Source organism: Atractosteus spatula, chromosome 26 (assembly GCF_055471065.1).
Source record: "Atractosteus spatula isolate fAtrSpa1 chromosome 26, fAtrSpa1.hap1, whole genome shotgun sequence".
In the NCBI taxonomy this organism is placed as follows: Eukaryota; Metazoa; Chordata; class Actinopteri; order Semionotiformes; family Lepisosteidae; genus Atractosteus; species Atractosteus spatula.
In genome coordinates, this window is record NC_142731.1 from 990,047 (window position 1) to 1,014,668 (window position 24,622).

General features: G+C 44.0%; 1 protein-coding gene across 1 annotated transcript; it reads left to right on the forward strand.

Moving 5' to 3' along the window:
• The first annotated feature begins 5,813 nt into the window (after positions 1-5,813).
• Positions 5,814-24,305, forward strand: znf281b (zinc finger protein 281b). Its single transcript, XM_088906379.1, has 7 exons — positions 5,814-5,957; positions 11,760-12,160; positions 14,548-14,661; positions 15,952-16,075; positions 16,641-16,724; positions 17,656-17,774; positions 20,390-24,305. Exons 2-7 carry the CDS (start codon positions 11,804-11,806, stop codon positions 22,013-22,015), a joined length of 2,424 nt encoding a protein of 807 aa, XP_088762505.1. The 5' UTR covers positions 5,814-5,957; positions 11,760-11,803; the 3' UTR covers positions 22,016-24,305.
• The last annotated feature ends 317 nt before the right edge of the window (positions 24,306-24,622 follow it).

Genomic DNA, 24,622 nt, shown 5'->3' on the forward strand with positions numbered 1-24,622 from the left:
TAATTGTAGAGTTTAAAGGTAGAGAATATGTGCAGCCATACTGGAAATGATCCCCTCTAAACAAAGCAGTTAGGCAGGTTTATTTACTTTGTCTCCTTTGGAAAGAGTACTCGGAAACAATTTTTAAAAAAAGAGAGGCTTACAATAATCCAAATTACAGCACCCTTCACTGTATGAATTCACGTTATGTGGAGAAAAGTCACTGATAAATTCTAAAAAGCTCCAGAAAATCCAATAATCCATTGATGGATAACACGCAACCAATCAATGAATCGGGGTCTGAAACTTATATACAACTTGTATACAAGAAGACTTGCTTTCAACAGCTTAATTGTATTTTAAGCAGTTACAAAAGTCACACTGTTATAATAAGTAAAGTGGTGCAGTAATCTGAAGGGTACAGCACAATCCAAATGCGACAGGGAGAAAAAAGGTGATATTGAGTGCGCATGTACAACAGGCAGGCACCAGAGACACCCTTGACAGGGCAGGGGGGCGGGCAGAATTAGTCAATCAAACTGCTATTTCCAGGTCTTCACGTGCTGGAAGGAAAGGTTGCCTGAAGAAAAGTCATATGAATGCAGGGCAAACATGGAAACACCACGCAGGCTGGCACCCGAGGACAGAATCAAACCCGGGACCCTGGAGCAATGAAGCTGACTGCCATTCCAGCGACAAAGACACAGTCTATAAACATTTCCATCACTCTCCCAGGTCCTATTTCTGTAGGCAAGGCCTAAAGGAGCTCAAGCCTGTTGGATTTGTCCCAGTGAAGCATTAATCACAGCTTTCCAATGACTTCTTCTTGGACAGACCTCAACAGAAGTAAATCATCTGTTCATTTCTGCCTGTAATAATAAACAACGTAATAAAATATTTAAGGCTCCAATCTTACATTGGCATTACTCATGGGAAAAGGGTCCCTTCTGTGTCTATTAAAGTCCGTCTATAAGTGAATTATAGATGAGATTAGTTTGCACTTCTATTTATAGCAATAGGAATCAATCCACAGTGTTGCACAGGAGAAGATTTTTTAATGTGAGACCTGATTATAATAAGTGAGTGTTTTATTAGCCTCAGAAAACAAATACTTATCCTTTATCTAATTTCTCATTATCTCACCTCCTGTCTGTGACATGACCACATTTCTATTGTTTTACAATTCAATCTGCTTCCTCAATTACAACACAGCGGTCATTGACTCCACTGTACTCAGAAAGCAGTGGGTCCATCTAGTTTAAAACTACGTTTTTGAGTGCATGTTCAACAACAGATGCAAAATTAGATCTCTGCCATATGAAATTATTCACTCCTCAAAATAGCAGAGCTGTTCAGCTTTCTGTGTGCTCTATGCAGCAGTCTTCTGTAGAAGCCTGTGATTCAGTCCTGCACCAGGTATTGCTGTTCTACTGTGTGTTCTGTTTTGTGCTTGGTGTTGGCTGCGTGTTTTATAAAGAACTGTATCAAAACCTCTTTTGCTTCTTGTTTTATAAACCCTGTTTCTTTTTATATAAAATTGACTCTAGTCTATTTCCTTTTTTACACCTTGAGCTTTTAATGTGATCTTAAAAGATATGGGGGCCTGATGGCCATTTCTTATGAAACATGTTGGGAAGAAAAAAATATTTTGTAAGGCCATGTACTTAACTCTGAGCTGCAGATAAAAGCTGTTATTCAAGGAGTATTTACCTAATCATCAAGATCAAAGACTTTGCCTTTATACCTGAGGTTCCTGATTGAATTCTTCACCATTCCTCCAAATTCTCTCTGCATCAGTCTGGGTAGCAACCCGTGCTTTTTACTTCAGAAGTGACAGAAAACAGTGTCCTACAGTAAGTAACTCTGCAGCAGTGTCAATTTAGTCCATCCACTTTATCCAGTACAGGACTGTATGAGAGCTGGAGCCTGTCCCAGCAAGCAAGAGGTGCAAGGCAGGATACGCAGAGGTCACCAGTCCATTGAGGGAACACACACTCACACAAGGGCCAGTTTCTCACAGATGTCAATAAGCCTACCTGCATGTTTTTGGACTATAGGAGAAAACCAGCACACCTGAAGGAAACCCATGTGAACCCGGGGAGAACATGCAAACTCCATGCAGACAGCACCCCAGGCCCCACTGCTCTGAGGCAGCGATGCTGATCACTGTGCCACTGTGACACCTGCTTACTTTAGTGCCTTCTTCTATTTTAATTCTTATAATACTGTTAGTCATTCAAAATAAAGAGTTCGAGTAAGATATTGGTATTGGTAAAATCCTGCAAAAAAAGAGTCTTTTTAATCTTCTCTGTGCACCTCAGTGTTCTCACAGAATAATATAATGCTGTTCCCTCTCATTAAAAGGGAATATTCCCTTGAGAGCCCACTTCAGCAAAAACATTCCATAATGCATTTAACAAAATTAAAGCCTCTCGTTCTATACACAGTGCAGGGTGGAGACAAGCACACTAGAGATTATTTTGAATAAGGCAATGAGACATCTCCTGACAGCTGGATTATCCCTCCTTTCATGTAAGGTGATATGAGGATTTTTCTTAACAGGAAAGGCTGTCATTCATGTTAGCTGTTACATGCAATTAGCTCTTTCGTTTTTACATATTCATATAAGTTTGTTTAGCAATTAACTGTTAACTTTATTCCCCCATACCTGAATGTTGACATGACTTAAGCTAGTCAGCTGGGAAGAGAACAATGGCTAAGAAACAGAGCTGAGCATTTTCAGCCAAGAGGCTCCCAGTTCAAACCTGAGCTCTGGCGTTGCTACACCATTACACCATTACGGTTATTATCCCTCATCTTTCCCGTCTTCAACATACTGTACCTGGGTCAGACCCTCCCCAGGCAGTGACTCTGCATCTTATGGCTCAACCAGTTATGTTCATACTGTAATTTAAACAAGCATGTTTGACTTAAGGACACAGAAGAAAGTAAATGTGAATATATAAAGGGGTTTAATACATGCACACATGCAGTTACTGACACGTTTTCTCAGATTTTTAAGGGAAGCCCCAAGCAGAGCCAACATCAGAAATCCTACAGTTAACGAAGTTAATGAAGGGTGACTTGCAAGGTAATCGCACAAATGAAGTCTTCAGTGTGATGTGTCCGTGTTTATGAACATTTCGTCTCATTCAGCCAAGGTGTTCTTATCCTCTGGTGGGTAACTGTGAAACAGGGTCAACTGGCTGCCAAGCCAGGTGTGTAGTGTGACACTAGCAGGAGCTGGGTGGCAGGTGTCTACAGACACTATGTGGAAGGCCTGTGTATCCTCTCATCACCCCCAGGGCGTTCCCGAGCTCTCGCTGGTTTGAACACGCTTCTGCAGCAGAAGGAGATGATGTATAGCTCACCTGACTGCTACCAGTGGGTAACGTTGGTGAGAAATTAATTAATCGATTTAGGTCACTGATATTTCTGAGAGTTCCCCATTGTTGCTTCTGAGGACTTTTTGGGTTTCTAGGCCGTGGCAGAGGAGCTCTCAGAATAAACTGGAAGAAACTAAACGACAGTTTGTCTTACAGAGGTCCTTCTCCTACTCTTCTAATTGAAATCTACACTGGAGGCACATCCCTGGTGTCTTAATCTATACTCACTGGGAAACCACCTGTGTCCCCCTGGGAATTTCTTTTAAACACTTTTTAAAAGCCTTGAATCAAGTTTTTTTTTCATTAATGCTTGTTAGTTTTCATTAAATTCTCATTGTTTCCATTTTTCCTGTATTTTCATTAACTTATGTCTTAGTTCTTGCATTTTGCTGATGCATTGTACTTTTTTACTGTGCCACAAGGACTGTGTCATTAAGTTCTCTGTGTACAGAGACAGGACAGATCTCAAAATGATAAAGATTTACATTTAGAACTGAGGGATTGATCGAGAGCTAATTTGTCTGTTCTTCCATCTCAAACTAACTGTTGTTTTGATGTATCTGAGGCTTTGAATTAATGACTGATACTTGAATCATTCTGAAACACATTTTATATAAAGTCTTGTATTTTGTATTTAAAAATAAAATTATTCTTTAAAAGGAATAAATAAATAGAACACTATAAAGATTGCGTGGATGTGTCAGGGAGGAAAAGGCTTTTGATGTTAGTGTTCATGAACTTTTCCTGAAAAGGGTCATCTGGAATTGCACTCAGCTTAAAAAGTATTTTTAAAAAGTAAGATAAGAGCTGACTCGTAGTATAGACTTATACTGAAACCCTAAGAGCTTGGAAGAATCCTCTTGTCAGTTGAACCCTTATGACATTACTGCTGAAACGCATCACGAGAACAGTTTCATTATCATTCTCACAAACTTAATTAGGACATTACATCGACTCCGAGGAATTGGAAGAGGTCACTTGGATATCACTGAAAATAAGCTCTCACTATATATCTTTCTTATTCTTATTCGTAAGACTTCAGCTTTAGTTTTTTCCACCTGTTGTTTCTTATTTCCTTTTTTAAATAAACAATATCACGTCATCAATTCCTCAGGCTAAGTTTAACTTCTATTCACAGGGGGCACTAATTAACGTGAAACCATTTCAGGGCTTAATTTGCTGTTAATTTAGACACCATAATAGCAGAACAAATTTGGACCCATGTTAACATTTACATAAGACCAAAAGTGCCCTATTTAAAAATTAAAGATGCAAAAAAGGCAATGCTTTTTCAACCACGAACTACCAAGAAGCATCAATCAGTCATGCAGATGCTCTGCAAGAGCTCCAGGGGAAAACACTACTGGGGGGACAGCATGGCGGCAGGGAAGTCAGCACTGCTGCCTTGCAGCGCTGTGGCCTCGGGTTCAGTTCCTGGGGTGCCATAGGAGTGGAGTTTGTATGTTCTTCCTGTGTTTGATTGGGTTTCCTCCCACAGTCCAAAGACACACTGGTAGGTGAAGTGGTTTCTGGGAAAACTGGCCCTGCTGTGAGTGTGTGTGTGTGTTTGTGTCTGAGTGTGCCCTGTGATGGACTGGTGTCCTGTCCGTGGTGTACCCTGCCTTGCTCCCATTGCTTGATGGGATTGGCTCCATCTCCCCCAGGATGCTGAACTGGATGAAGTGATTAGATGATGAGTAGATAAATGGATATCCTTTTCCCCACAGATAGAACTTTTTTTCCACTTGGTCGTACAGCAGTATCCCAATAGTTCCGAAGGACTTTCCACAACGGTTTTGGATCAGAAGCGCAATATTCCATCTCTGAATCTGCTGATGTCATACGTTCACTTTAGGCACAGGGTGTAGCATACCTTTGGTCTTTTACTTCACTGAGTGGTGACATTATTCTGGAGCATACAGCCCAAATCTCGTGAACTTCCTCAAGAAACCTAGTGTGGTGTTTTTGGATGACTTTAGAGTAAAATAAACGTTCAACACATATATACCAAAGGCATGTAATCGTCAAGAAAGACCGTGTCTTTAATGGGTGTATCAATACAGTATCAGTATTGTAAAGTGAGCATCAACAGCACTCTGGGACAAAGAATGACATTGTATAATACTTAGACACAGCAGCATACAGTATTAAAGGTTATTCAAAAGCCTTGCAAAAATCGATATGAGACATTGGCCTGGGAGGAACTCATCAGAAACTAGAAAAAAAACTTTCCTTCAAAGCAAGGTTATGCTATGATTTGGTGGTGCTTACATTAGACCAATGCAATGCTAGACGTGGAGAGCCAGCGGGAGGGCGAGGGGGTTAAGTGTGAGGTGGCGCACTGCGCGCTGCGACTCCTCGCCCGGGCTGTAGGGTTCACTGTGGTCCGCGGCAGAGCTGCCCCCCGCCGCCCGCCTCGCGTCTGTCTCCTCGCAGGACCCGTCCGCCAGACCCACAATCCCCCGCGCCGAGACAAGATGGAGGAGAGCAGCAGCTGCAGGAGAGCGGTGTTTGGGGTTTAGAGACTCAAAGGAACGAGTGAGAAAAGAGAGAAAAATACCGACGCAGAGAGCCACCGGCGGCCATGCACAGGTAAGCGGGGCCGGGGAGACCGAGTTTCCGCGCTCTGTGGCCCAGAGCAAGGGGCCGGGTCGGTGGGAGAAATGCAGTCGCTCTCCGTGAGGGATGCACCGAGCCGAGCATCAATTGTTTCGGTTGTTGCATGGGGCCATTTACTATGGGGTTACTGCTTAAGCGTCGCTACACCATTACGGTTATTATCCCTCGGCTTTCCCCTGTTCCAGCTGGCACACCGCGGCGAACGGCGGCGATGGTTTTTTTACGTCCCAGACGAGTTATCACCATTTTTAAATAATATTTTTTTTTCTTCCCCGAGATCTCTCCCCGATATAAATCTGATTGAGAAATATGTGCGCCTTTTACGCCGTGTTGTGGTTTATTTATGTAGGCCCTTTGTAATACTAGCTAGGCGGTGTATTTAATACGGGCACCATAACGGTTTGTTCAGGCATCAAAGCTGAATTTTTGCGAAAACACACGCGTTGCTTTTCGATCAGATCAAAGGCGTCATTTTTGTTTCGCCGATTTTCTTCTTAATCGGATTATTCGCCTCTATCTTGATTTTTCAGGTTCTGCCCTATTCATTGCGTCCGTCCTCGACACACAGTGCGTTTACTATACAAAATACTTCTCTCGATGAAGTATTTTTGTCTGCAATCCAAGCTGCGAGATCCGATTTAAAGTCCGGAGAAACACCGTCCCAAATCAGAAATACAAAAGCACATCCGCTCCCCTCGTTGAATTAAATACCGTACGCAAGACAAATGGTCGCTAGACAATAAAGTGGTTTATGAGGTGGAATCTCGGAGGAGTTGGAGGGAATCGAGGCCAGCTGTCCCAACTACTTCATTGAAACCAGCCCCCAAAATATTAAATAAATATGAGCTGCAAAAATACCCATCGACCAGTTTAGGAAGAGTTGGGACGTTGGTGTTCAAAGGTGTCGCTCGTTGCAGAATGTTAACCCTGAAGACCAGCACAGCTGCTCTGTGAGAAGAAAAACCCCAACAAAAACTTCATCGTACGGCAGATTTTTAAACCCCTTAAAGCAAGCGAATCTTTAATGCAGAGCGGAGGTGGTGTGGGGGCACCGGAGAGCTAATTCTCATTTCTTCGGTAGCAGGCGATGTGTACAGTTCACATGCGGCGAGACCGTGCTGTGGTCGAAACAATATGATATTCAAACGAGTAGGTTGGGGACCGGGGGTAAATACATGATTCGGCTGAATTAAGCGGTATATGAGGTTGGTTGTCTACAGATGGGCTGCGGCAGTCCCTCATTCACCTTGTAGGTAGGCAGAGTAAATATCCTGATAGTAATGGTGAGGGGCTAGCTGGGTGCTTGCATTGGTGATCGGATTGTCAGCACGTCTTCACGCCCAGCGCCCCGAGTCTGCCTGCAAATCGACCGACCCGATCAGCACCCTTTCCACGCGAGAGCACGGTCGTGGGTCCTGGCGAAGTGCAGGAGTTTGGTAGACTTCCTGCTCGTTATTAACCTTTGAAATCCTGATATTTACTATTCGTCAGCGTTGCTGGGTGACTTGGTGTGTTTTCTCAATTTAACGAGCAATTCAGTAGGACCTTTTTTTTTTGGTGGTGTCGCTCAATGTCGCTTGTATTCCGCTCGAATGCCTTCTGATTTTTTCAAGCTTTCCTCGTCTCAATTTTAAAATGCTTTCGCGTTTCTTGCGATATCTTGTTGTTTTTTTTGTTAACCCAGTTTCCTTTGAAAACAACCTTTACAACAAAATGGCCTAGCAGGTAATTTGTTAAAAATGTTCACATTTAGGCTTGAACTTCTAGACTCAAATCACAAAGTACTCTCGACAAGAACTGGGCTTGACCCTATACAGAAGGTCATTGAGAACAGTTAGATATAGACCTGTTTTGAAAATGCATTTAAAAAAGGCAGGCTGCCTTTACTGCATGACCAGATTCTTGGGCCTGCTTGATTTGGCCAGGTTGTCCTTCTGTTACACTGATCTTTTTTTACTGCCTAACCAATGAAAGAGGGTTTAAAATTCCGACAGGAGTGTATTGTCTTGCACAGCTCCTGTGTGTTTTGGTGCATGCCCGAAAACGGCTCTAGGGCTTAGTAACTACTCATAGGTGCATTCAGGGCCAAATGTGCCAATGCAGATGATAGTCTTATCCAGTACTAGGCCCTAAGAAAAAGGGGCCTATTTTTGACCATATCTTTCTTATTTGTATTATAAAAACTGTAACAAAGCTTTTGAATATATATAAAGGAAGAATAGGCCAAGATAGTTTTGATTACCCACCTACCCGTAGTAATCAATGCACCCCTAAAAATGCATCCACTGGAGCACGAAACAAGGGCCCAGGACCTGCAAGGACCGTAATCTGGCCCTGTGTACGGTGCTCTACTTCAACAGGGACACTGTTTGTATTACGTTGGAAAATGGAGTCTTCTCATCAGTATCTCTCCAAATTTAAGTCCTTTCTGCCATGTCTGGGCCTGTGTCTCTGTCGTGAAGCTTTGTGTGTTCTGCTGTCTCGTTTTGGTGCACTAATCCTGCTGGTCTTTGAGCATCTTGGAACTTGTGATCATGGTTATTTCCTAATCCACAGCACTTTTCACTGTTTCCTCTGAAGCACTTTTTGATAAACAAATGAGCAATGTCGGCTATTGAAGTTTAGCTTAATTTGTCTTTTGATCTTTTGCTCGTTGGCTAGCAGGAGGTGGTGATCACAGTATCCTGTGTTAACCTCCTCATAAAGTCTGTATATCATTTTCACACAAATTCATGTCTCAGCCATTATTTGACACTTTTAGGGGACCGGTCTTAATTTCTTCAGTTCCCTGTTAGGTCATTAAGATCTCCCCTATCTGCTGCTCTCAGTCATGGTAGTTTGTTTTTCAGGGCTAGGTTTTGACATAAAACCCTGCTCTCTTGCGTTGGTTTACTAGAGGGAATTTCATGTGTTTTGTATGCGCTCTTTCTATTGTGGTTTTAAAAAAATTCCGTTCTTCACCTTTGAAATGATCGTCACTCATTGGCTTTTCGAGATTCCCAGTACAAGTCAGGGGTATGTCAGTTCCATAGACCTGCGGGTTTCTTCTATAACACGACTAAAAAAAACAGGCGATTTGACTTCTTATGTAAATAATTAGTTCAATTAAGCTGTAAAGTTTAATGCAGAAATGAAAACCCGCAGTACCTGGCTGGAATTGACTAATGTTGGTGAAAGTCTGTTATACATATTTTATAGTCACATGTGGAATTTAAGTACTGCAGACTTCAAAGAAAAGTAGGCTAAAAATTAACCTAGCGATTGCTGTTTCAGAATAGCTTTATCGGTGTTGTAAAGACAGTAAATGTGTGCAGGAGTTGGTAAAGTTCTTACTGAAAGTTGCAAATCCAGACTAGATTAAAGGTTATGGACGATACAAGGATAACATTTTGTCCTTAGAAGTTTGATTAAAATCTAAACCTAAAATCCTAAAACCTGCTCATATTTAATACGTTAAGACTCCCCGAAACCAACTTACAGAAAGTAGAATCTTTCACTGTTTTAATGCTCTTATTGTGAAATAACGCATGAAGACAATAGGGTTGAGCTTATCTGCGTTCAGAGGTTTAAATTACAATTGGGAGACAGTGCTGTTAACAATGAGGGAAACACAAAGGCTTCCTGAGCAGAGACACTTGGGGTTCTGTGAGTGTTGGCCATAGCCTTTGATTTCTGCCTCCTACAACTGTATGCTTCAGTGAAGCCTAGCTTAGTGTTTTGGCACACTGACAGATCCTCAGTGTTCTAGGCCAGCACTAAAAGCATGAGCGGAATAATATTAATTTCCAAGAGCGAAGCCTGTTTTCCAAAGCGGTTTCGGAAAACAAAGAGCCATAAAAAAGGGAGCTTGGTGATACCACTGTTAAACGGTCCATCCAGTATTACAACTGCCTCCAAATTTATTCAGAGCCCTGATGAACTCTTAAGTAAAAGTTGATTTAACAAAGTAAATGGGCAGCTGCGTTGCCACTGTGTAGCCCCATTTCACCAGATCTTGGGAGCTAGGCAAGGCTGGGCCTGGTCTCTGCTGGGACACGAGCCCTCTAATGGAATTCAGGCTGCCACTATAACGTGGTGTCTGTGGACCTGAGGCTCTTCCCTTTGGACCCGAACTTTCAAATCAATGCCCCAGTGTGGTGACGATGTATGGGATATCCATTGCATTGCCATATTAAACTGAGGTCCAAACTACTAAGTAAAGATTGCCTGACACTGTAAATAGGAGTTTTAAATTCCACTCTGTTCTTGCACAGCATGGCCTCCCGAATGTCCCTTTTCATTACATTGGGAAAACAGTTTCTCGTTTCTCCACCTGGTCTGCTGTGTGTTGGAGATATTGGCTTATTATAATGACTGTTGTCCGTCTCCAATATGAGTACTGCATGTCGGTGTTTCTTTTACGTGTAGTGCTGTTGAAATACAAGGAATTTTAGTTAGGTGTATATTTGGATTTGTCAGTTAAGATGTGATGAATATATAAAAATAACATTTCCAAATAGCTCAAATATATTCATACCTTGTAAATGTTGAGAGTGTTGCAGATTTAGTAGCTATCTAATAGTTTCACAAAGCTTGTGGAAGTCAGTTGGTATTGAAGGATGCTGAACATAGAAACTAAACCAGTGTTTGTTTCACTGCCATGTTTTAATGGACTCCAAAATGTGATGAAGAATGTAGTTTGGGAAGATGTGGTTTGCACTCTCATCCAAGTGCAACCATTGAGAATCTTCCAAAAAAACCCACCTCTGGGATCATCAGGATGCAGTTGACACAGACCAGCATTCAAGGCTGACCTCATGGAGCAGGTGTCTGTGGCAGTGAGTCCTGGCAGTATGGAAAGAAAAGGCATTGATTTGCCAAATAGCAATTAAATGACTCCCAGGCCAAATGGGACTGGATAAAAGACATTGAGTGGTTGGACAGCCTCATCAGTGGTATGATTTATATAGGTAAAATGTAAAACTCGTGTTGAAAATAAAATCCGTACTTTATTTACTACATCATCCTATGGCTCATCAAGGATTTGAATTGCTGCCCATTGGTGCAGTGGATAGCGTCACCATTGCTGCCTCCCATGCCTGGGGCCAGTTCCTGGTGTCCTGTCTGCGTGGAGTTTGTATGTTCTCCGCCGTTGTGGTGGGTTTCTTCTGAGTGCTCCGGTTACCTCCAGCAGTCCCAAAACATACGGATCGGTTAACGGGCCAGTGAAATTGGCCCTGACGTGTGTGCGTGTTCACGTCAGTCTGCCCTGCGATGGGCTGGTGTCCCGTCCAGGATGTACCTCGCCTTGTGCCTGTTGCACGCTGGGGCAGGCTCTGGCTCCCCCACACCCCTGAACTGCATGATGAAGCAGTTAGAAAACGGATACGTTAAGATCGCTAAGGTTACAAGTGAATGGATGTTTTAGATACTTGTTTGATATCCTGTTATTTATTGTCTTTATTGTATTAAGCAGGTTAGAAGATGGATGGATGAACAGGATACATTATAAATGCGTTCCATACCCTTGATCTAGGTTTTGTGATGCCTATATCTGCATAAGCAAAACAACAAGACAGTCTTGCCAAAATTAGTCCTGAGCTGTTGCTTGACACGATTCTCTGATATTATTGTTGCCATAACAGGCTTTCACGGTAATAGTAATAAGAAAGAACACAAGTCTTGATTTTTCAAGACATGTAGAAGTGTTACAAGGAACTCTTTGCTGATTATAATGCAATCATGGCGGGCTGGATACTTGCTTAACCATCCCCCCCTCACACTTTTCACCTGCAGGATATTTGCTTTTGGCTCCAGCTAGTTTTCTGCCAGTGATCACCATGAGTATTATTCAAGACAAGCTTGGCAACGAGTTCCTTCGGAATGGCAGCATGGAGCCCAGCTTCCCGCCCGGAATGATCATGTTCAGCCACCTCCCACCGGTGACCAGCTTCACCCGCCTGGCCGCCCAGTCCGTCATGCAGGACATACCTCAGGACATGATCCTCAAGAAGGAGCGCGACTCCCCCGACGGGCCGGCTGACTTCATCCACGCCATGGGCATCAAGCAGGAGAAGACCAGCGACCACGACTACCGGCTGCCCATGTACGGGACCTCTGGGAAGAATACCGACCTGCTGGAGGCGTCTCTGGGAAACCAAAACCTACTGGTGCACGATCTGAGCCTGAGCAGAGATGTGAGTCCAGCCTCTTGGTGTTTTTTTGTTTAGATTTCTTAAGAGCTGCCTGCCTTCATGTGTAAACACAGGGCTGCATTTCTGTTTAGAAACATCAATTGCAAGTACAGCTGTAGGACAGACATTAACATGAGATTTAAAGGGGAACTGCAGCGCTATATTTTCATATTTTGGGTTAGGAAGATTTGGCATTGATGAGTGCGTTTCAAACTGCAATAAAATGTACACAGCAACTTGTAAAACCTCCAATTTACATCACAAAATAGACAAAACTTCCTGGTACACGCAGCCCCATGTTCTGTGATTCAGAATGAGGCAACAAAACTTCTGGTGACGTGTGTGGCCCTATGAATACATCTCTTTTAATCCAATGGGAATATTGCTTTTAATTTTAACACGGTTTTGCCAACAAATACTACTTGTTAACTCTGAATGCAGATCACTCTGGAACATTTCTGCAGTGAAATGTCTGCTGCACAACCTGTACTTATTCACTCGTACATCACAGTACATTAGTCACTGCGGAGACCGGTGAGCAGGAAGGGCTGCCTCATGTCGCAATTTGTGGGAACACGAATGCAGGTTTGCGACAACATGGTGACTTGCTGTACTTTTACAACGTTCATGATTTTTTCCTAAATTTGAAATGTGTACATTTGATCTATAACATCAGTTAATTAATTTTGTTACTGAGATTTAATAATCGGTCTGGGAAATTGGGACTGCAGTTCCCCTTTAACAAAGAATCCCAATTCACTTTGACCAAATTGGAGTTCCGCCCAGACGCTGCCAGTTTGTTCAGCTTTACATCTGGCTTTTGTTTTATTCCCTTCAAGGTCAAATTCGGAGGTTTCTTAGTGTGGTTTCAGCGATGATTACATTTTTTTTTTCCAGAGGCTCTTGCATCTTCATTAGAATAATGAATGTTCACAGTAGCTTTGGCTCGCATAAAAAAGCTCCCTTCCAAGAACATGATGTCACTTCGCTGCTGTCAGCATGAATAAAGCTTGGCAGGGCGAGCTGTGAGATCACTCTGCGCCGCCGTCTTGCTCAGGCTTGCCAGCACTGCCGTTCTGCCTGACGGTAGCCAGGTTGGCTTCAGAGGTTCTTGCCAGTTGTATGAAGTCTTTAAAAACATTGCGCTGTCGTCTTCCTCACTTCCTCATTGCCTTGGCTACGCAGTGGAACCCACGCAAAGCCTTTAAGCTAGAGCTGTGCACATGTATTTTGTTGGTCTTCACTGTGGGTTATTCTCGGTTTTGGCTTGAAAGCTCGCTTTTTAGGGCTTCTCATTCCTGCTATTGGAGCACCTCCCAGTTTAGTTTTTTTATAGCCTTCATTTGTGTTCGATCTGTGATATTGGTTCAATGTATTTGGAAATTGAAGAGGTTGGATGGAGCCAACTGCCTGCTTTATGACCTTTTATTAATTAGGGATACCTATAATTAAACAATTTAATTTTCGGTGTTTTATGTTGTTTAAATGTTTTAAAATCCATATTCTACCTGTGACTTAATGATGTGAATGTAATGTGTCTAATTAGGGGACTTTTTGCAGTCTTTTGCAGTACATGCATGATCTTTTTGTCTATGCATGGTGAATGTGGTTGTTAAAAATCTCACTATTTAACAGTGGTAGACCTAGAAGGTTCAGTCATCTCCTTTTACAGAAAGGCCATCACTTGTGCTGTGAATGGGGAAATAGTGGCAGAAGTGGTATGTTATTAGTAATAGCAAACTTAATTTTCAAAGTTTTTTAAATAAAAAGCTAGAACTTCTGCCAGACTTGTGGCTAGTTTATTTCAGCTGGCCTCCAAACTAAAAAAAACCTGGTGTCTGAAGTCACCATTCAATCAGTAAGAAACCAGTAGTTGGAATAAGCAAGTGAGACCAGTATATTTCTTTAATTGCCACAGCTGAGAGAGGACATACTGCATGTTTACCACTTTATTCCACCTCTAATCAGCTTCTTTTTCTAAAAGGGATTGATTTTGCTCTCTGATTTAATTAAACAATGTCCCTTTAGTGATATCTTCTAGTTTCTTGTGCATCACTCGTATGAATAATGAGAATGCATGTTTTCAGAAGAAAGGTGATTTTCTCAAAAGTTTTTTTGTTGTTTAGCTGTAGGCTGTGTAAGTTAAGTTTTCTGTATAGGATTTAGTCCAGATTTAGGGGTGACTTCAAACTCCACACTTCTCCAGGACAGAGACTGCATTTCACATACCAGCCGGATTAATGCAGGAAAATCAACTGAACCACCACTGGTAGTGACATCTTAGCTTCAGGAGCTGGACACACCATTAGCAACTGTAATCTGAATTGATAGCTACTGCTTTTAAGCCTTCGTTAATGATGTTTTCCCATTTTATTTCTGTCTTCCAACAGCTGTCAGGTAGGCTAGTGAAAGAGACAAAGGAGTCTTTGGGACGGAAGGCCAGACGGTCAAATGGTGAAGGTCAGGGCGCCAAGCCGAGGAGGAAGCGTGGGGACTCCTCAAAGGTATGGACACGACTGCGGGGCTCCTCGCCCTGGCCGCAGCCCTCGCGTTGTTCCTGCCCCGAGCTCTGACTGCACGCAAGGAGGGAGGCTAGGTGCTCCACTGGCTCAGGGAAAGGGCGTGTTACAGTTGTCATGTCCCTAGCTGTCCTTCAGTACCACCTCCTCAATTTATAAGAGAGCAGCATTTGGTGTTTCAATATTGGAGGCGTATCTTCACCAAAAAGCACACAAAACTGCTAAGCATGCAATAGGTTACGTTTTAATAAGCTATTTACACATCCACAGTTTTAACAGTCCATTACATCTCTCTAAAATCACATCAGTTAGTCTGGGTCCCGCTGCAGGGATGTAGTTCCAGGTTCAAGTCCTGGCTTTACCACTGTCCTGCTGTGTGTCAGCCTCAACTTTTGGTTAAGAAGAATGAGGCAATACAAAGAAAGTTAGAATTTCAGAAACTTTCTTTGGGCTGTTTGGGTAATTAGAAGTTAATTGATCCTGTGACCTTGCCCAGCCTTGTCTTGAAGGAAACCAATATATCGTCTTCAACCTCGTGGCTGGATGGTAGCCTGTGCCATACTCCCACAATCCTCTGTCTCCTGTTCTCAGTTTTCACTGCACTTTCAAATAGTTTCCTCTTATGTTCTCCGTACAAGTCTTTTGTGAGGAACTTTGCAGCTGTTGATGGTTCTTTCACCACTAAGTTTCTCTGAATCACTTTGAATGAACAGCATATGACTGTTATTCAGTTGGATCATCATTGAATCATGCATGAAAGCCTGCTCTCTTAAATGCTGAATACTTTATGGTATACAGGTTTCTTATTTGGTCACAAAAGTCCATGCAGAACTTTGAAACTGTAAACAGAGGCTTCTAATAAACATTTTTCCTCCACAAAATTGTTTTAGCAGTTGCTTGCAGATCAGGGGTTCCCAGCATTGCTCCTACTTTGGTTTTGGTCCAGCCAAGTCCTTGATCAAAGGATAATTAATTACTGTTTTCTACTTGAGGATGATTTTTAAGTTTGCTTTCAGTTATTAAAACTTTTGTGTGGGATTTGTAACCCTGTATCAATTGTACAGTTATCGTTAGAAAGGGGACCGAAGCCAGCTGTGTGCTGGGCTGGTTCTGGTTCTGCCGTGGCCGACCCTGGGCTCGCTCAGGAAGGTCTGCCTGAGAGAGATGAAGTAAGAAAGGGGGAGCAGGAGCCTTGTCTGACTGCTGTCAAGTCTTCCATGTCTGCTGACGGGAACAGGCGGAATGAGAGTTTTTGTTCCTTGTGTTTTGCTGCAGTCCATGATGTTGGATGGGGATGGAGGTAGCCTGTCTCCAAGCTCCAAACCCCACATTTGTGATAATTGCAATGCAGCATTCAGGAGTTCCTATCACTTGCGGAGGCATGTGCTTATCCACACAGGTGAGTGACTTCATGTTGTGTGCTTTATGTGACAAGTGGGGCCTTGGTGTTTCTGGCTGTAATTTTTCAATTAGAGTAATTTAAGGTGGCAGTGAGTAGAAGTAGCACTTCTGCCGAGATGCACAGGCGTGCCATGAACGTCAGTGTTTCTTTGTGTGAGCACTTTGTGAGTGTGCGGTCATATTGCTGTCATGTAATCTCCAGAAATCAGTGCCCTTCTTAGTAACTGTTATAACAGCTCTTTGGTCTCTGATCATGGCCATTCATACCTTTGCGATTGTTTTTCGTTCCTTAACATGAGCAGATCTGTGTTTTTGTATGGCTTTTATAAAATGCAGATCAGGTGCATCAAGAGCTCTTGCTTTCTGTTTGACCATGTTGAATGTTACCTTTTCTCCTTTAAAAATGAATAAGGAAAAACTATCTTAACTTCTGAAGTAGTTTGCACAGTCCTGTGTGTCAGGAAGAGCAGAGTGGGTTTTAAAGGGTTGAAAGTGGAACAGCGCCAGTGCTGTCAGAAGCTCCCAGTTCTTACCAGCTGGCTGTCCTTTCCCTTGTGGTCCAGGAGAGCGGCCGTTCCGCTGCGCCCAGTGCAACATGAGCTTCATCCAGAAGTATCTTCTGCAGCGCCATGAGAAGATCCACAGTGGTAAGCCTGATCTTTTGGGAGTATCTCACTGTTCCGAGTGTTGAGCTTTAGTTTTGGCTGGAGAAGGCTTTTAGAAGGATGGGAATTGCTTGATGAGAAGGTATTGGATTTGAAGAGAGAAGGAGAATGGAATATTTTTCCACTTAAAATTTGGTTTAAGTGCTCTGGCGTTGAGAAGAGGTGGATCTGAGTTTACACAGGAGTAGAATTCCTTCATGTTTCTGCTGTCTTTGCTAAGATCTACCTTGTTCTTACTGTGACTTAAAATGTAGTTTTCAAGTATATTTCCACATAGGATTGGTGCTCTTTGCAGTAGCTTTTGACTCTCCTGATGCTCTGGGTTTGGCATCTTTCGTCAGAGCTCAGGTCATGCTGTGCATTAAAAATCAGAGCCATGCCAGGCAAGCTTGGAGCCCAAGTGGAAAAGGAAGAATACGGACACCTTAGGTGCTAGAATCAAACCCAGTATCCTGGTGCATTAAATATGCAGAATATCAGTGTTGACTCTTGAGTGGTTTTGCTGACTGCTTGTCTCCCCCTGCCTTCTCTGCTTATTACCAGGGTCAGATCAGATCACTTTATTAGCCATATACAATTTCTTGTATTAGGAATTTGTCTTTTTTTCGCATGCCCCAATGTGCTCTCCATGAGACACACAGACAGGGAGAGAAGCTTGGGGTCAGAGCACAGGGTCAGCCATTTCTACAGCACCCCTGAAGCAGTTGGGGTTAAGGGCCTTGCTCGGGGGCCCAGCGGAGTAGGATTCCTCTGCCGGCCGCGGGATGCGATCCGACAACCTTTCAGTCACAGGCGCAGATCCTTAGCCATAGAGCCACCACACCACCTGAGTTCGGGTTCGGTGCCTGCTCAGGATTTAGTGCTGCATAGAGGCACGCTGTATAAACTTCTGTGCTGTGTTGCCTCGCTGCAGGAGAGAAGCCGTTCAGCTGTGACCAGTGCAACATGAGGTTCATTCAGAAGTACCACATGGAGAGACACAAGAGGACTCACAGTGGAGAGAAGCCATATAAATGTGACACCTGCCAACAGGTAATAACTCATTGTGGGAATTGTACCGGGGGTGTGTTGCATACTGTGGGATCTTCAGGCCTGTTCATTCTTAAACCAGAACCCTGTCAATGTGATCCTGCTGCCTCTCGTTCTAAAAATGACAATTCAGCTGGAAAACCAAAGTCTTAATTGCTTTAATAATCTATAGGTGTCACACTTACCCCTCATCAATATGTTGTAAACATATTTCCCAGAAATGGGAAAGGGGCAGGCCTGACTTTGCAATGCAGCAGACGGGTGCACTGGAGGAGGTTGGTAGTGTATTTAAAACACTGTGGCTCTAGACGTTATTTGCTGTCTTGTAGAGAACCAGTGCACTCCTGTGCATGAGCATACAGCTTGACACCTGTCATTCACCCTATGTGAAGATCCAGGAGTAAATCATAATCACTCAGTGCTGTCTGTAACTGTACCCCACTCTCTGATCAAGCTAAATTTCCCTCACCAAGGGCTGTGCCTGTGATTTTCTAGTGTGCTGATTCCACCTGTTCTTCCCCAGTTAGAGGAGGGTCCTACAGTGAGATCCACTCTTGGTGACTTTCTGATTTTGTCATGTGAAAAGGCAGGTGTTTCCTTCAGCAATGCTTTTATTTTTTCGTGCCGATTTTTTTGTTACTCCGCTTCAGCTCCAGTCTGTGCAGTAGGAATGTGACTGCAAAATACACAGATGTTGACCCTTTCAGTAAACCATTATTGTGTCAGTGTGTCTTTACATGTAATTAGAGATCGTAGGTATGAGGCTCTGAGCATCTGTGGAGCTGTTTTAGCTGACGTACGGAATGTTAAAACTGGAGTTTAAATCTTTTTAAATGCGCACCTGTGTAGCTGTTTTGTAACTGCAGTGAGCGACAGCCGAGTCTTCTCCTGTTTGTAAACTTGTGGATCCGATCTGGAATGCCCTTGCAGGAGGGGCGCTCCATCACATTTGGCTTAGCTGTGGTTTTCCAGTTATCAGGGCTAGAAAGACATCAACAGAGGAGGTGATCACTTTGACTCCAGTACCGCTGTAGGAGTTTGTGGTGCTCATTCTGCAGGGTGTGTGGGACCTGGAGAACAGTCCTGGCACTGAGCGGGGCCGGCTGAGCATTGCACAAGCACCTGAAAATGTGCTCAACTGTAATGCCTTTTAAGATGGCTTGTATCTTAAATGCAGAAGGATATACAGCGCACTTTACACTGCAATAACAAGCAATAGAAATAATCATCGAAACATTAACATCAATCTGTTGGTATTTAATTGAAAGGTTTTCTATGATCTCATTCATTTTAACTTGATGGCACAGCAGAAGTTCCACGGAATCAAGGGGGTTTCTTTGCTCTTCCTCAGGAGCGGCTCCGTGCAGCTTTGCCGCTCTCCGGCCAGTCCGGTTGGAAGGACTTGGGTGCTCCTGCTCTCTGCTGGGTTGCCCTTGACAACTGTGTGAGGTTCCTGCAGTTGAACTTCACTGGTGACGCAGTTTCACAGTTTGTTGGGTGCTCTCCCTAGTACAGTAGTGCTCTGCATTGTCGCTTATCTTCAGCTCAGACAGATTTAGACTTGGGTCTAGCTGTTTCCCTCTCTGATGCTGGTAATGATAGCACCTATTTTTAGCTTTCAATACTCATTAGTACACATCTGCATGCTTCAAGATATTACAGTCTGCAATAGTTCTGGAACTGAGCTTCAATCTTCCTATTTTTCTTTTTCAAAAAAAGTTCATCACACTTTGAATTCCATGCTATCTTGCTCTGTACACAATTGCAATAAGATGTCCCATGGGAGGGAAAAAATATATTTCAGTGGTATTAGTCTTTTTTTAATTATTCTTAGCAGCAATTTCAATACATAACGGCAATTGAACAGCCAGCCAGCTGACAGCTGGCTTCAGACAAACTTTACTCTTTTTCTTTACTCTAGGCTTGTTAAACTCTGACAGAGGCTGCTGTGGGTAGACAGTAAGCAAGGGTACCCAACTGCCCAACGCAGCACACCCTTTTATTGGTATATTTCCTGAGCCACAGGGCTTGAAATATATCTTTGTAAAGGTAATTCGGAAGTGCTTCGTTGTAGGATTTTGCTGTGTGGTTTCATACAGTAGACCCTGCTTACTTAGCAATATGCTGACTCATAGCAATAAGGGGCTTATTCAGGAGGGAACTATGAGTCACAGCTCCTTTCGTAGGGGACACAAGAAGTCACAGCACAGATCAGAGAGGTTTTGAAATGAGTTTTATTTTATGAACAATGCCATTTCCCGGAGAGCACCCACACAAAGTGCGTCCTCCTGTGGTGCTCTGTATTCAGGCTGTTTCAGGGGGGTGGTAGTGCGAATCCTGTCCCAGGCACTCGAGTCTCGCCATGAGTGAGTGTTTAGAGGTGATCATTGAATGTGCACCAGGATTCCTGTACATGGATTTTTCCACATATGGCACAATAGCTGTTTTTGATAAGGCTGTCCCACCTTTCAGTTATTCTTGAACTGTCTGCCAAGAGTAAATTTGCAATGACGGACACAGGAGGTGGGGTTCTGTGGTTTTGTCTTCTCTTGATGGCCATTTGCGGTGAGAATCTCGCCATTTTCACACCCATGTTTTTCTCTCCTTCCCCCCTGCAGTATTTTTCCAGGACCGATCGATTATTAAAGCACAAAAGAACCTGTGGAGAAGCCATAAAGAAAGGAATGGACGCCGGGACCTCGGAGCAGGGGGGCGCCGAGATCGGACAGGGCAGCTACGCAATCACTCAGGGAAACACAAGTGCTTCCGGCCGCAAAAAGGGCAAATCCAAAAACTCTTCCGGCGAGGCCGGCGAACGGAAAAAGAAGAAGGGGAGCGAAGCGCAGATGCCAAGTAACCTTAACCTGCAGGACTACGCCGTTGAAATTCCCATTGTGTCTTCGAGTAACAGCATGCCAGGCACCAGTATGCACAGCCAGCAGGCCCGAGCGCCCAAGCTCGTCTTTAAGAAGGTCAGCCGGAAGAACCCGGAGAAGAACGAGCTGTCCCTGGGGGACTCCCCAGCGGACCTTGTCGGGCAGAAGCTGCTGTCGGACAAGCCGGGGTCCCTGGACCTCGCTAGCAGCTCGGGGATGGACAACATGAGCCTCCTGCAGGGCTCGGGTTCGAAGCAAGGTCCGACGAGTAGCAGCAACTACGACGATGCCATGCAATTTCTGAAGAAGCGCCGCTACCTGCAGGCCGCCGGCGGCGCCGCCGACTACGGGGTGAGCGTGGGGCACCTGCCCTCCCAGCAGACTGTCATTCAGGGTGTGGTGACCGGCGTCATGGACAGCGACGCCCCCCCGCTGAACCTCCTGGACTCCTCCCCCATGAATGTGGACATCAAGCACGACAAGTCCGGCATCCCCGACGAGGTGCTGCAGAGCCTGCTGGACCACTACTCCCAGAAGCCTGACGGCGCTCACGAGGTGCCCTTCGACCTCGCCGACCAGCACGTGGACATCCACCCCTCCGGGGACAGCGCCGAGATCGTGGCCGAGGACTCGCCCTCCTCCTCGGGCGACAAGGCCGTCATCATGCACGAGTACTCCAAGTTCCTGCTGCAGGCCCTGGAGCGGACCAGCCACAACAGCAGCTTCGCCCTGGGCCCCGGCGGGCCCTTCTCTAGCCTCTCGGCCAGCACGCACCCCGGCAGCACCTTGTTCTCCGACAAGCACGTCTACACCACGCCGGCCCTGGAGTGCGGCTTCAGCCAGTCCCTGACCTCCGTGCTGCCCGCCGCCCTGCCGAAGTCCCACTTTGGGATGCTGGCCGTCGCCTCGCAGCCCAGCTTCCACCTGGGTGGCCTGGACACCGCCCACCAGCAGCTCACCCCGTCCCAGGAGCTGACCGAGCAGCTGGAGCAGCAGCAGAAGAACATGGAGCACTCCCCCACCTTCCAGATGACACCCCAAGACCTGGGGGGCCAGAAGGATCAGGCCAAGAACCCCCCGTCCGGCTACCAGCTGTCTGGGCAGGACCTGGCCTCCCAGATCGACCCTTCCAAGGGGATCGACCTCCGAGCCACCTACCAGATCGAGAACTTCGCCCAGGCCTTCGGGTCCCAGTTCAAGTCGGGCAGCAGAGTGCCACTGGCCTTCAGCACTAACTCTAGCGGAGAGGTTGACCACAGAATACGGACTCCCGTCTCAGAATTCTCAGGGTATACTAGTTTGTTGGCCGACGTAAATGAGCCAGTTAGTACAGGAGCAAAGACCCCAACAAGCCAAAGTTACAGGTAAGGTCTTAGGTGCGACCTGGTTGGAGGTTGTTTTTGTTTTTCTTTTTTTATGTTTTAAGTAAAGTTATGTTTTAATTATTACACTGCCATTAGAATGTTTCTACAAAAGTCCTACCAGGAATGGTGTATGTGACGTCCTTCCAATGCAATTTTTTTTATTCTTTTTTTTTAAATTGTACGTAGTCAGTTTTATTCATATTAGCGTAATGATAGGTCAGATTGTAAAATGAATTTTAAGCAAAATTAGGGTAGCTGAGGACTGGCTTAATTATTTTTCCATCGACTTCTGTGTTTTAGCAATCAAACTTTACAATTGTACAAAATAATAAACTTGTGGCAGGGAATAGCCCAGATTTGAAATAGCAAAAAAAGATATCGTCTGTTACATGGATATTAAGTATTACTCAGGAAAATAATGACGAGTGTAATAAGGAGAGTTTATGAAGTGCAGCATGCACTCTGTTAGAGATCTAGGTTTCGACCACAGGAAAAAAGTAGCTTCAGTTCTTATTCCTCTTAGAAATGAGTGCAAAAGTAATGAACCTGCTTCCTGTGCAGTTACACTGATAACACTTTTCCCTTAGATTCTGGTACTTTTTGTTTGATGTGAAACGCCCAGTTTCTGTCAGTAAGGGCCATATATATTTATATGAAACGGATCAGCTGTTCTGGGGCACTACAAAGCGAGAGAGGCGTTTTAGAAGGACCTTTGTCAGTCTGTTGAAAAGAGAAGGCTCATGTTGGGCTCCGAGTCTCGGAAATCTCTGCACGCGTGTTGCAGTATGAATTGCGTACTGGGGTTCTGAGTCATTGTTTGCATGAGTGCCTCCATTTGCAAAGTTACTAGCGTAGCCTGGCCAGCAGCGGTGTCCTCCCCAGGGCCTGTAGTTAGAAGTCCTAGCATCACTGTAGCAGTAGTATAGGGGTGACTCTGGGTGTGCTGTATGCCTGCCTAGCACATGCGGGGTGTTATAGTCGTAAGGTGAAGTGGCACGCTCTGACGGCCGGCTCATGTCTTTTCTATAGGAATCTGATAAGCACTTTTAATACCTAGTCACGAAATAACAAGAAACACCAGTTAGAGTGCAGACAAACACAAGGGAACTGACCTGTGGCTAGAGGTGGTTGTTTTGTATTGACCGAAGATCTTGTACTGGGAACAGGACGGGGGTTATATTATAAACTCGCCAGTGTTTATCATGAGCGCCGTGTGAGCGAATCTGTGGATGCCGATGACCTCTTTTGGACAGTATTGAAGCCGTTTGAACAGAAAAGGGGGCAGAGTGACTCCAGAATTTGACACTTCGAAAGGTGTCCGACTTGGTTTTGAATTTTTTTTTAAATCCTACCTCTGAAATCATACGTCACATTTCAGATCAAAATTTCCAGCTTTGAGGTCCCCCCTATCCCAGCAGGTACCAAGAAGTGAAAAGGGTGAGTTGCAAGATGCTTCAGATGCAAAAAAAAAAATCACTGGACATAAACCTGTTTACCAAAAAAAAAGAAACTCATGCCTGATAAAGAAGTGTTATTTCTACAACTGAATTTTTGCAAAAAAAAAATGATTGCGCTGTCTTCCGTGCTATTTATTAACTGTCCTGGAATGGCAGAGGGGGTTGATATTTGTGTTTTTTTGGGGGGTCCTATGTGATTGAGCCCTTTAAAAGGAGCGGAGAAAAAAAGACTGCAAGACTTGTCATATCATAGGGAACAGAAACTGACCACTCAAAAGAGGCGCTATGTTTTAAATTAGAATTGACCTTTATATACCTCATATCACTGTTTAAACGTAACCAGGGACACATGTATTCATGTATGTAGCGGAGATGCTATAGTGTGTATTAACCATATTGTATAACCATATTACATCTTTTTATGTAAACAGTGTTTACAAAATGTGGAGAAAAAGTTTTTGTTTTGCTCTGTAAAGCATTAAAAGCCAGGCAGTGTGCAGTCTCTGTAAGTACCACATTGAATTTGTTACTATGAATTTTTATTTTTCGCCATATTGTGTTTTAATATGATTTAAACAGGTTTCGTTTACAAATATGTATAAAAACACTAAACTGCTTGTTTCTTTCTTTGTTTTAAACTTCAGATCCGCATGGTATAAAAAAGATTTTATACAGCTCTTTTCCAGGTGTCTCCATACCAAATTTGTAACAGATGTTTTTTTCTCCCTGTCTATTCTTATTCTTTGTCATCTGTTTTTTTTTGGTTTGTTTTGGAAGCTTGTGAACTGATTCGCAGGGCTGTACCCATTAAATAAATCTATAAATGATTAGAAAAAAGAATTGTTATCCACACTTCTTGCCCAAACATGAATCTGAGTGCTCAGAAAAACAATGTGGGTATTTGTAAAGGTGAATGTGGGGCAGGGGTTGAGAATTTAGTAAAGGGCTGTGATTTCTCATTGTCTTCTGTACTAAAGGTGTGCACACACACCATTTTGGGACGACTGTGACCCTTCCTAACCAATTATCATCCTACTTGCTTCAGGAGTTTTAACACAGCGGAATATGGCTCTTACAGCTGTATACAGATGTTCAGGTAGCACGGTTCTGTGTTCTGTAAAGTCCACTTTTATTAATGGACTTATCCACACTAA